General features: G+C 37.4%; 1 protein-coding gene across 1 annotated transcript; it reads right to left on the minus strand.

Moving 5' to 3' along the window:
* Nucleotides 1-4806: 4806 nt before the first annotated feature.
* LOC134540061 (intraflagellar transport protein 22 homolog) lies at nt 4807-12152 on the minus strand. The gene is made up of 5 exons (XM_063382520.1): nt 11971-12152; nt 11716-11888; nt 9229-9434; nt 7974-8590; nt 4807-5320 (listed from the first exon to the last, which is right to left on the minus strand). The coding sequence occupies exons 1-4, from the start codon at nt 12016-12018 to the stop codon at nt 8424-8426; spliced, it is 594 nt and encodes a 197-aa protein (XP_063238590.1). The 5' UTR covers nt 12019-12152; the 3' UTR covers nt 4807-5320; nt 7974-8423.
* Between the last annotated feature and the right edge of the window lie 1323 nt (nt 12153-13475).

The following is a 13475-nucleotide window of genomic DNA, read 5'->3' on the forward strand; positions in this document are numbered from 1 at the left end:
CAACATAGTAGTTACATTTTTTTTTTTCATTAATTATATTAAGGCTAGTTTTGAAAAGACTTTTCACAAATCAATTTCCTGAGGTATCAGCACAATTTCACAGGTAGGTGTGTGTAATACGGGCAAATTTATTTTTTCTAATCTGGTGTTTCTTATTGAATGTGCTATTATTTATAAATAGTAAAGAATAAAAATTCTAAGTTGCAAGGAGCATGAATTTGACCGATTCACTTAGTAGTACAACGATTAAAAGTTGAATGAACAGGAAACGAGATAAGGTAAAGTACAAATTGCAACAATGAAATGTGTGGAAACTTTACTCTGCACAAAAATTATCACGTGTAGTAACAAAATGTAAAATTTATCTTTTATATTTATTTACAGAGGCCTGAACTACGGCAAAACCAAATTGCACAAGTAAGATATAATTGACTTATTTGAGCATCATGTTCATCATCCCTACCCATTAGTTCTCCCACCCAGTCATGGCTACCCACACTAAGACCTGGGATTGGCTCCTACGTCATCAGTCGGGGCCAGTTGAGTGGTCCGCCAAGCATCGCAACGTCACTGGCCATGCGGAAGGTCGTGGCAGCGAGTGTACGCAGGGAGGAGGGATACATCCCCACTTCCCCCCCAAAAAATCCTTTGAAATATATATATATATATATATATATATTCCCACAAACAAATGGAAAGAATTTGAAAGCAAATGGTGGGGAAAAGGGTTTTATTTCCCCCCCTCCTTTTATAAATGATATTCTGCGTACGCTCGAGGTCAGGACCACCAGTGGAATCGCAGCACACATGTGGAACACAGGTGATAGTCGAAGATGAACCTTAATGACGCCCGGGTAAGAATAGAGGCTTCATGCCCTGAGATGACAGTGGGGTTTCTGTGCCCTTGGTCCATTGCACCGAGGACCGCAGCGTTGGATCCAGACAGCACGTCGGGGCACATATTCTGTCCATCGTGTTTATTTATTTAATTTATTTTATTTAAATCTGTAACATGCCCACCGACAGTCATCGGACTTTAATGGTAGTGCATGTCATGTAAAGGCAAAAACGTAGTAATTGTGGCAAAGGCATGGACTCCCACCGCCGCCGGTGCCACAGCAGGCAGAACATCCGCAGAGGGCAAGAGTTCCACGCATTAGCAGTGATAGCAACACACTCAAACAATTACTAATACTGTAAATAAAGATAAACACAAAAAAAAAAGAAATGAAATAACTCAAAAATTGCTTATTCATAATTAAACACACAATTAAAGATGGCAGGGCTGAGTTACTGCCTGGCTGATTACATGAAAAAAAAACTGGCTGGCATACCCACGTGTGTTTGGTAGGTACTGTCTTTCATTTCATAGTAAATTAATAATGATCGCAGGCTTTCGCGGCCATTGTCTGGAGTCACTTGGCTTCACCTTTGATGTGGTTACAAATTAATTGGTAAACCTCTTTTCAGCCTAATTTATTTTAGCACGTTTTTTAATTCAAAAAATCTAATATAATACTACTTCTGCATTTTTAACTTACACATATATAATGTCAGATGCTTGTTTGTGACAGGTTCTACCATATCTGTTTAATTAATAATACCTCTTTCTTGTTTCTGACACACAAATAGAATTAAAATGTAATGGCTGAATAGGTACTGTGGTTTTGGCATCTGCTGCCATCTGTTGCAACCATTTCAAATAAATAACACCACCACCTCATTCATAACTCCCTGGTAGAATTTAAATGAAATAGCTAAATAAATGCTTTCTCTGTGGTTTGGCGCTGTTTTTGACAGGTGCTGCCATCTGTTGAACACTTTTGAACTACATAACACCTCCTGCTTGTTTCTGACGCCCTGGTAGAATGAGGAGAAAATGGCTGACTAAATGCTAGTTTGGCGCTGCATTTTGGACAGGTGCTGCCATCTGTTGGAACACTTTTGAACTACATAACACCTCCTGCTTGTTTCTGACGCCCTGGTAGAATGAGAGTGAAATGGCTGACTAAATGCTAGTTTGGCGCTGCATTTTTGGCAGGTGCTGCCATCTGTCGAAAACTTTTGAACTACATAACACCTCCTGCTTGTTTCTGACGCCCTGGTAGAATGAGGAGAAAATGGCTGACTAAATGCTAGTTTGGCGCTGCATTTTGGACAGGTGCTGCCATCTGTTGGAACACTTTTGAACTACATAACACCTCCTGCTTGTTTCTGACGCCCTGGTAGAATGAGAGTGAAATGGCTGACTAAATGCTAGTTTGGCGCTGCATTTTTGGCAGGTGCTGCCATCTGTCGAAAACTTTTGAACTACATAACACCTCCTGCTTGTTTCTGACGCCCTGGTAGAATGAGAATGAAATGGCTGACTAATTGCTAGTTTGGCGCTGCATTTTTGGCAGTTGCTGCCATCTGTTGGAACACTTTTGAACTACATAACACCTCCTGCTTGTTTCTGACGCCCTGGTAGAATGAGAATGAAATTCTAAAATCAAATGAAAATTATTTATTTATTATGTTTATAAATAAGTCAGTGGAGTCTAAATTGACAGTGATAATAAAAAACACTTCCTTCCAACTGCCTAAAATATCCTAAATTTGATGTATGTAGATGCTGCATAAGAATGGGATAAAATTAAAAAAAAAAAAAGTTAAAAATATATACCTATATATATATATATATTGCTTTAACTTAATTTTTACTTAAAATCATCAATATTATGAATCACAATGGGATCGACATTATAACCGACTTCAAAAAGAGGAGCAGGTTTTCAATTTGTCTGTATATATATTTTTTTATGTATGTTCAGACTTCACTTTTTTGTTTATGAACCAATTTTAATTATTCTTTTTGCATTGGGTTCAATTTAGCCCCAAGGTGATCCCTTTTTAATTTCATTGATGTTGGACCTTTTACTTCGAAGATACACCAGGGAACTCCTCAAAATCAAATTTGAAATATATAGTGATTGAGGTATTGTTAAGCTCAGGACAATCCCAAAACAATGTGGGTACCTAACTATGATCAAGAATGTGCTGGATGGGACTGGACTACGAAGGTTAACAACAAACAGAACGAATGTGCAGATTGAGTTATTATTGATATTATGTCTATACTACAGGTACCTTACTAGTATAGAACTAATCAGAAACACATCTGTACTCTTTAACAAAACAAAACAACAGCATAAATATGGTGAATAGATTTATTGTATGTGAATTATGCAATTTTTAATATATATTACAAGTAAAAAGGATAATTTGTTAGTACATAATATCAATTACAGGACGAAGTTAAACTTCGCAAGTCATTTCTGACCATGCTCTTTCGTCGTGTAGCCTACTCAATACCTAGTTTATTTGATTCTAAATCAGATATCGTTATTTCTTCCAAGGTTTTCACACGACTGAGAGCTACATACACCTGGTGCTGGCCTTTAGCAAAAATTTTTGTTTCCTAGGTCTATAATAGCTTTATAAAGTGTAGTGCCATGTAACTAGTGTCCCGTGACTGCCCAGCTTAGAATCAAAGGTAACATTCGACGCTTGACGTCTCCGTATCCTTTAGTAGCACGAAATGCTTCAAAACGAGAGTTATCGTAAGAAAGCCATATTCATCTTTCGTTCTGCTTCCAATCGTATCATCAAATTTCATTAATACACATTCAGGTAATTCGCCTTCTTCGATTTGTTCTCTCTGAAGAGCAGGACACTGTAATTTCTTGACAATCCCTATTGCTCCATTTACAAGCCGGCCTGAGACCGATATATTTAGCTTTAGCATGACCCGGAATTCTTCAGCTAACTTCAGCGTTGATAATAAACCTCCGCAGTTATTGACATCTTTTAGAATGACAATGAACAACTTAAAAAAAAAAAATAAATAACAGACTTCAAAATACACAAAAGTAACATAAGTCACTAAAAAAATATATTTTATACACCAAATTATTACTTAATTGTTTTTTTTTCCCTTGTATTGTAATTACACTATGACCATAAAATTTATAAATCCTTGTAATTTGGTGCTTTTACACAAGTGATCGGCAAACTTCGAAAGACTTCGGAACTGTTCAGGTGTGGCTTTCTTCCGGGTGAACTGCAGGCTTCCCACATGAGGACATGTGCATAGAAAGGTATGTGAGTATGTGACTATGTGGTCTAGTTTGCAGCATCAACAAGCAAGCTAGCATAGCGTGTGACTTTGTCAGTAAAATATCACCACGATTGTGTCTATGAATTGGTTCCATTTAATTTTTTTTAACTACTTTATATTTATCACACAGTTATCCAAGATTACAAAAAAAATTATCGTTTGGCAAAATTTCATTAACGTTTCTACGACAAAAAAAATACAGTTTGGATTCCAATCATCATCCTGTACCGGATTTATAGCAGACAATACAAGTTCAATAATGGAAAAAGTTGGATTTTTATGACCCAAATTATTGCTACGACCCATACGCAAGGGCAAATCATCCACGGATACATATGGTACGAGCTATCTGTACCATTTTGTTATTTGGTGTACAACAATAATGTCTGCGACATACCATAAACACTGCACTGTGGAGACCCTGAAATTTTAATTTTAGTTTATAGTAATCACGTGCTGGAAGATCTGTACATATTCCAGACTTTTATTAATATTTATTTTTGTGTAAAGAATAACTTCTTCAAATGTTAATTCACACCTAAAAAACATGACTACGAGATTACAAAAATTATTTTAAAAAATAAAATCTATTAAAAATTTCAATTTTATGGTACTTGCATAATCAGTTAAACATTTAACACAGAAAGTATTGTCCAACAAGTTTTATTTGATAAATTACAACCAATTATTTCCTTGCTCAGACATATATAATACGATTACATTACTTCAAACAGTCCAATTAAGAAGAAATAATTTTTTTTATATAATTATTTTGGACAAACACTAGAATAAACAGTCCACTGCATGTTTTTATAGTGTTCAAGAACTGAAATTTCTCACTTGTACAAGCATATGCATTTAACACGTAAATAGGAAGAACGAAAACAACTCCACTTATTGTGACCACACACTGACGTGAGAGGGCGACGCGAGGGAACACGGACGAGGGGGGAGAGCGCGCGGTTGCGTCTGTGCTCTGCGACATGTTATGGCGGCGTGCCGGGCTTCGAGTGGCTGCCGCACACTTCGTTCCACCGCATCTCGAAGAACATCCGCATGTTGTGGCCCGCCTTCCCCACCGGAGAGTCGTCCTCGTTGAACGTCTCGCAGTTGTTGAAGATGAGACGCACGTCCGCGCAGAACTCCTCCCGGGACTTGTATCTGAGGCACAACAAACAACTGTTGCCAACATCACGTCCGTGCGTAACATTGGGTTGGTTCCTGAACACGCTTGTTACTATTCCACACTCTTTATTTCAACTTCAATTTAGATTATACCGTATATACTCGTGTATAGCTTGCCCTTTTTTCCCCTCAAGTAAAGGAATAAAATAAGGATGCGCGCTATACACGGAAAAAAAAAGTGAGTAGATGAGGCAGGGAGGAGTGGAAGTCGTTAACTGCTGGGTGACGGGTGACGTTTCTGGCCAGCCCCCACACATACGCACAAGCAACAAGGCCTCTCTTTCACACACACACACACGCACACAACCTGGTCTCTCTCTCTCTCTCTCTCTCGCTCACACACACACACACACACACACGTGCGCGCGCAAGCTCGCAGGTCTCTTGTTTATTTTTAGACCTCCCCCTCTACAGCTAGTAAAATAAAAGAGAGAGAGAGAATGTTGACACCAGTCCCCCCTCCCACTTCCTTCTCTATGTCGCAGCTGCTACCGGTGAGTCATCTAGTCCTCCGTGTCACATTCCTGCCTGCTTCCCTTCCTCCCGACCATGTACCAGTTGTGACGATACAGCGCTTCATTATCTTCCGTCTACACAGCAGAGTTTAAGTATTTTCCTGACGCATCACCACACATCAATTTAAATTATCATTTGTTTCACATGTACAGGTACCACAAAATGTTAGTACAATTTATTTATGGGAAAAAAAAAATTTTTTTTTCTTTGGAATTTGTTGCAAAAATCGTGGTGCGCGCTATACACGAGGGCGCGTTATACACGAGTAAATACGGTATATTTTATATTTGAGATAAAGTCTTGAAAACCATGTTTGTTAATCCATTTTCATATCATTACTGTTTTTGAGGGATCTTCAAGTGAATTTGTCACTAAAGCTCTTTTGCATTTTAAGTTTTGTCACAAATTAGTCATCAAAAATTTACAAAGTACCCTCTTTTATCGCATAATGGTCGCACTCGCGTTATCGTCGCACCCATATTTTAGGGCGTCAATATTTGGATAAAAGAAACCTCTCACGTAAACGTCGCATAATGTTTTTGATCCCGCTATTAGATTCCTAGCGCTTTCTGTGCGTATTTTTTCCGTATAAAACTATGTTTTATAAATATAAATCCAATACTTATTCGGACATTACCACCTACTTATTTACCTAATGAAAGGAAATATGAAGTTGTCCGACGTGTAAATTATATTTTAAAGACTTTTCAAACGTTATAATCTTCATCAGTTCGTTAGCGTCGCCGCGGTATACCGCATACAAAACTGTAGCCAGCGCTCGTTGCAATCATTAATGTTTGGTTATGTTGCTTTCCGTATAGAGCGTGCACACGTAGCCGAATATCGATAACTTGCAGATTGCATGCAACGGGCGCTCTCTATCAGGTGCTGAGTTAACTACATTTGATAGCCAGCATTCTTTCATGTTGTGTACTATGGTAGTTACGAGTTCGTTCTGCTTGCATTTGGATCACAGATGTTTTTCTATTTAAAGTTCAAGAAAGGTTTTTGTTGTATGACTAATTTAAATTGTTTGGCGTGCTCTTTTATACTTCCCTTTTTAAATAAACGTACTTTCCATGAATGGGTTTTGTTTTTATGAATAACTTTATCTAACAAAAAATTTTTTTGCCACATAATCGTCACACCCCTACTTTTCAAAACTTGATTTTAGAATAAAATGTGCGACGATTATGCGAGAAAACACTGTATTAGAAATTTACAAAGTAATAGAATTAAAATGTCATAAAAACGTTCATAATTATCATCACTTATGTGACATTTTACAGCTAGCATGATACTTTTAGTAAATACCTTGTGAAAAAATTTTGTACCAAAAAACAAACACACAAGTGCTATTAAAATAAATTAATTATAATACGCTTTAAGTATAAGTAATAAGAAAATTAAACCATCAACGTAGCACGTGATGCAGTTTTCCTTTTTAAGAAATCAGTAATTTATTAACTACAACTATGATCAAATGCACGGATTTACAGTCATATGTAAATACCTGAAAAATTCGCGGATTCATTTTGCGACAGGCTATAATCCAAATAGTCTGCCCTTTCTGCTGCTTCAGTGATTGGGCCACAGTTTACCTGAAAGACTCTGAGCCAATGAAAAAAACTTCAACAGAATAAGTATCGAATCACGAACTACACAGTTAACAGGTGTCTCGAGTCAGTAGCCAATGAGCAGATGTAATTTTCCCGAGTGCATAAAGGATCATGGAGTCTATCCTATAGGTCAGTGAAATCGCGAATTTTTCTGGTCTCTAGTCATATGATAGAAAATTTTTTTGAATTAACTGAGAAGTCATTTACATTAAACGGCACTACACTACCACCACAATTATTCTTACATTAGAAAAAAAAAAGTACAGATATTTTGCTTAATGTTTCAAAACGAAGATTTTTTATGAAATAGTTGATCACTGGCTATATATTTTTAAGCCTCTTCATTTCACCAAAAAAAAAAAAGTCGGTGCATTCAATTACAAACACAACGGAACCATGCAACATTTCTCATAAGAAATTAAATTTGCTACAGTAAACGTGTGTTGGTTGTCATAAAACTGAACGGAAATGTTTCTACGGAAAGATGCTCGCACCTGCTCAGGTCCATGGGGCTGCGGATGATCTTGCGGTGCGCGGGGGAACTGCTTGGTGTTGACAAGCAGCAGGAAGGGCCACGCCTCGTCGTGGCGCTCCGACTCCTCCAGCACCGCGCGGCACGGGCTCAGGTCCTCGGCCAGCTTCTTGCCCGGCGAGGGGGCGGAGGCCAGGGACGCCTGCCCTTCGCCACCGCCCGGCTACGCACTCGCCCATAACGCAGTCCGCTCCCCAGAAGCTTTGCAATTGTTAAACATAAGTGTCTCCTCTACTCCTGATGTAGTCCACCGTGTATTAACATCTGCACTGTTATTAAATCACACAGAATTTTAGTGCCTCACTGGTGTAATCTATTATTTCCAGACAAAAATAAAATTGCAGGTGAGTTCACATCCAAACACAGTGCCTTGAAGAAATGGTCGGGTGCTGCAGCTGTGAAGGATGATGGCTCAGGCGGGCGGGCGCTGGGAGCCGAGGATCCCCAGCTCCTCCTGGTCGCTGCGGCTGCTGGCCTGGCCCAGCAGCGTCTCCACGAACCCGCTGAAGTCCGCCCGCAGCCTGCTGCTGCCCTCGTCCGTGTTCCACGACACCTGCTTCAGCCTCGCCAGCGCGTTCGCTGCGGCAAACAAGCACTTCACCTGCACTCGCCGCTGCTGGAACGTACACAAATGTTCCTGAAAATGGGGGGTGGCAACGGGGAATGAGATCTCACTAATGATTACTTTATAATGCATTTCAACTAGCAACATTTATTGTTAATTATTCATTATTTATTAAGCAAAATATCTGTATTTTTTTTTTTTCTAATGCAAGAATAATTGTGGCGGTGGTGGTGTAGTGCCGTTTCATGTAAACGACTTCTCAGCTAATTCAAAAAATTTTTCCCTACCATACGACCGTAAATCCGTGCATTCGATCATAGTCGTAGTTAATAATTTTACTTATTTCTCGAAAAGGAAAAAACTGTATCTCACGCTACGTTGATGGTTTTAATTTTCTTATTACTTGTACTTAGAGCGTATCGTAATTAATTTATTTTAATAGCACTTGTGTGTTTTTGGTTTTTTTATAGAAAACTGTCCTATTCCTCTCTTTCTTATCTCTCCTTCTGCCGTTTTACCCCTTACGATACACTTACAAGTCTATATTTGAATTGCCAAAGAAGATTCATTTGTATCACATGTACTGGGTTACACGTGCTCTACGTTCCTACGCTACGGGATGTATCGGGCAGGTAGAACCACGGGCACTCACAGAGCTTGACGGAGGCCCTGGCGTCCCGGTCGGCCGCCTGCCGCAGGTGGGCCACCAGCAGGCACTGCCCCGGACCCAGCCCCGCCTGTGCCACGAAGTAGCTGTGCAGCAGCTCCAGCTCGCGGGGGTGGTCCGGCGCCGAGGGGTTGTACACCAGGACCACCCCCTGGGCGTCCTGCTTCACGGCCGGCCAGCACGGCTCGAACCTGCGGCACGGCACGGCACACCGCCTCACAGTTCACAGCACTTCATGCATGGTCTTGGTTCACAGTCTACAGCGGAGACAGCACTTCATTATTATTATTATTATTATTATTATTATTATTATTATTATTATTATTATTATTATTATTATATCCAAAAAACACCTTTTTTATTCACTAGAAATTTGCTATTTTAGGAAATTATCAAAGACTACTTATATTAATTACCAGTAAATATTTATTGCATTTATAAAAAAAATTAATGGTTTGACTTGCATTATACAGTGTATATCAACAGGTGGAATACAAGTTTTTTAAAACACTGGATTTCAGCGATTTCAAAAAATTATTATAATGATAAATTTTTACATAAAACATAGTTAATAACTGATACAAGATAAAACATAGTATTTTTTTTTTTAATTTTTTTTTGTAAAAATCTATACCGTCCACACATTTAATGCTAATTAAATGCCATTCATTGATTTCAACATATCAACATTACCTAACTTTTTGTGTTTTGTTACAATTGCATGATTTTTATTTGCTTTTTTTTAGTGCTAGATGGTTATTAATTTGAATTGCATATCTGCAGTTATGACAACTTTCGAGAAAGGTGATTAGTGACAGGTGAAGGTGGTGTGTGAAAACACTAGTGAAACTTTCTTTTCTATACTACAAAAAATTTGCACAACTCGTTGAATACCAAATTATACTCATTTTCTTGAACAAATAAAAAAAACCACTGGTTATCATGCAAATAGAAGCGATCAGCATACACAATGTGGGCCTTCAATGTGCGAGGCGCTAGCGGATCAACTTTCCTTCATTAAGAGTGACAAAACTAAGACAAACAAGCATGGAGAAAATGGTCAGCTACATACCTCTTGAGAGAATTCGTAGAAGCTACAAGTGCGCACTGTTCTTGACATGTATAAAAATTTAAAAAACTTGCCAAAACTTAACTAAAAATCTTAATTTCATAAGAATCATTCGTAAAAGCATAACTGTGAAGAAAAATTTGTAACTATTGCGACTGATTTGCAATTGTTCGCATGTCTGGGCACATGGAGCTAATGATTATTAGTTTTATTTCTGGTTTATCGTAAATCATTGCAAAATCTTGTCGCAATCCATTAGTCATGAATTCCTTGATTTTTTTTTTTAGGTTCCAGTAAGTTAAAAAGGATTAAACATTGTTGTTAAATTATTGAACTAACTGACATTTGAAAGATTATAGCAAATTTAATAATTTTTGTTTCAATATTTTAAATATTTCAATGGTATTTACTTCCACAGTTTCATACTTCAATTAGTTTACCAGTAGTTTATCATTTTAATGAATGGTTTGGTTAGGTTGCATATTACAAGTACTGTGATATTGTGAGAAAAGGTCAGTTAGGTTAGATTAACTGCATTAAATATATTGCAAAATCATTTCAATGATTGTTTAGGAATTACCAACACAAAGTGTAGCTAACTTAACTCAACCAACTATCCTTACGATTTTGTAGTATTTTTAATATAGATAACCAACCATTTACACTGATTAGTATTTCAAATATTGCTAAACTAACCTAACCAACTATTATCGAGATTTTTTGCTGTTTTTATCATACTAAACCTAGCATAACCACTGTTTAAAATGGTCAATTACTGATAAACTATTTACCGTAAAGTGGCTCACCTTCAGATTCACCATTATTATTATAATTATTATTGCCCAGAAACACTTTTCAGTAGAAAAGTTGCTATTTTTGAAAATTATCAAAGACTACTTATATTAATTTCCAGTAAATATTTATTGCATTTATAAAAAAATTTAATGGTTTGATTTGCATTATATATATCAACCGGTGGAATTAACCTCAGTCAAAAGGAAATAACGTCTTTCATTGCACCTGCTACAACCAGTATGAATCTGATTGGCACATGACACAAAATATGACGGATCACGTGATCCTTAATGGAATAATGCTGACCTTGTGCCGTCTCAAAGACAAAATTTGGCCACCTAACCATAGTGTCTCAGCATGCAGCGGCACAGCAGAACGGAATGACGTCGGCCAGTCAAATTTTAGAATTGGGAGCAGCGTGCGTTAGCACGGCCAATGACTGTTCCATTGTTGCAGGGGTTTCACTTCGTGAGAGAGAGTGCTAGGTAGGAGTGAACACCATAACGAATTGGGGCATGTCCTAAGAACATCGATAGTGAGGAGGGCTGTAAATGCCAGAAAAAGCCCTTAAACCCTACAATCACTTGAAAATATATTATTATATTTACCTGCGATTTCCACTGCAATCCCATAGTTCAATTTCACAACCTAACAAAGTGTTGTTTACATTTAAATTTTGGCATTCAAACTCAAGTATCCTCACTGCTTGAGTAGGACGGTAATCACCAACTGCATTTTCTGTTGCTTCTGCTAGTAGATTAGCTATTGTTGTCTTGCCGCTCTAAACAAAAATACACGTATTATAGCGAAACATCTTAACGTGAGTATTTCTATAGCAAATTTATTTTATCCTGAGTACTAACCTCACAAGGACCTATTACTAATATTTTAAGTTTTATCATCTTGATCATCTGCTCTGCAAAAACCACACTTAATACATGGCTGTATTAAAATTTATATCATATTTCATAAACACAATAAAATACAAATAATATTTAAAAAAAAAAAAACACAAATCATAATCAGAGATTAGGGAAATATATAGATGGAGCCTAAGGTACGATTTTAGTATACGGGAGAGAAGCCAAAAGGGGAATGGGATTTCAGTGTACTTCACGTACCAATATGTCAGCCGTTTGTTTACAAATGTACTAACCGTACCTGTATTGGAAAGTTTGGTCTTTTACTATATATAATTCTATTAACCTGTAATATTTTGATCTAATTTTCTTCCGAACAGCTTTACTACTCATTAATTAAAGCCGGCTAGAACAGCTGATACAAATATAAACATTTGCAAACGTCCGCCATATTTGTATGTGAAAATCAGAGAAATAAAAATGGCTTCACAATCTAAGTTTTTTTTTTTTTTTTTTTTTTTTGCTAAGTGTCCTACAGCCATAGGCGTGCGCAGCACTTCAGTAGTGGTGGTGCCAGATTACACAACAGCCTTATCATTCACGGACCCGAGCCTAAAGCGGGGGGTCCGGGGGTCCTCCCCCGGAAAAATTTGGATTTGAAAGCGCAAAATGGTGCTCTTTAAGGTGTTTCCGAACAAAAACATTAAATACACAGATGTAAAAATTTTAACATTTTTTATGACAAATTATGGCTTTGAACGTTTTAATCGCCAGGAAAACTACTAAACTATTTACAGTTTTAAGCTTTGTTGAGCCATAAAGTAAATTGCACCAATTGTTTGCACGGAATTCATGCTGGTGGCTCTGAAAAACCGTACTTAAATGTTTTCTGAAGACGCCAAAGAAATTCTAGAAAAAACATTCTCATATGTTAAGTTTTAAAATCAACAAATCAAGGGAGTTTTTGTAACATACCTCAAATATGTAAAATATTAAAATAATAAAAATACACAAATAAGAGTGGGCGAAAGTTTTAACTTTTGGAATACAACAAAAATGTTTTGTCGGCGACTGCATATAAGTAATCGAGTAATCCTTTTCGGGATCCGTCTTTTTAATTTTAATCACCCACTTATACATCATACAGATTATATATATATATATATATATATATATATATATATATATATATATATATACAGCAATTAACGAACTATAACCACTGTCAACTAGTGAAAATAAAATGATAATTAATTAATGAGTGATCCACGTAACAAACACAGGCTGTAGTCGTGTACTCATTAGAACAGTAAAGTGATGAGTAAACAGTAAGAGTAAACACTACACAGTAGTGCTACCTGGCGGACGCAGTGGCGTAGCCACGATTTGTGTATTGGGGGTGTTAAGAACCATGCGCCCCCCCCCCCCTCCCCCGTATTAAAGCGGTGGGTCCGGGGGTCCTCACCCGGGAAAATGTGGATTTTAAGGTGTAAAATAGTGCTATTTTA

This window comes from Bacillus rossius, chromosome 16, assembly GCF_032445375.1.
Source record: "Bacillus rossius redtenbacheri isolate Brsri chromosome 16, Brsri_v3, whole genome shotgun sequence".
In the NCBI taxonomy this organism is placed as follows: domain Eukaryota; kingdom Metazoa; phylum Arthropoda; class Insecta; order Phasmatodea; family Bacillidae; genus Bacillus; species Bacillus rossius.

Coding starts and splice junctions, on each gene's coding strand:
- LOC134540061 (XM_063382520.1), bottom strand. CDS start 12,018: ATGATCAAGATGATAAAACTTAAAATATTAGTAATAGGTCCTTGTGAG. Junction 11,889..11,970: donor TAGTAATAGGTCCTTGTGAG/GTTAGTACTCAG, acceptor ATTTTTGTTTAG/AGCGGCAAGACAACAATAGC. Junction 9,435..11,715: donor GATTGCAGTGGAAATCGCAG/GTAAATATAATA, acceptor GCCGTGCCGCAG/GTTCGAGCCGTGCTGGCCGG.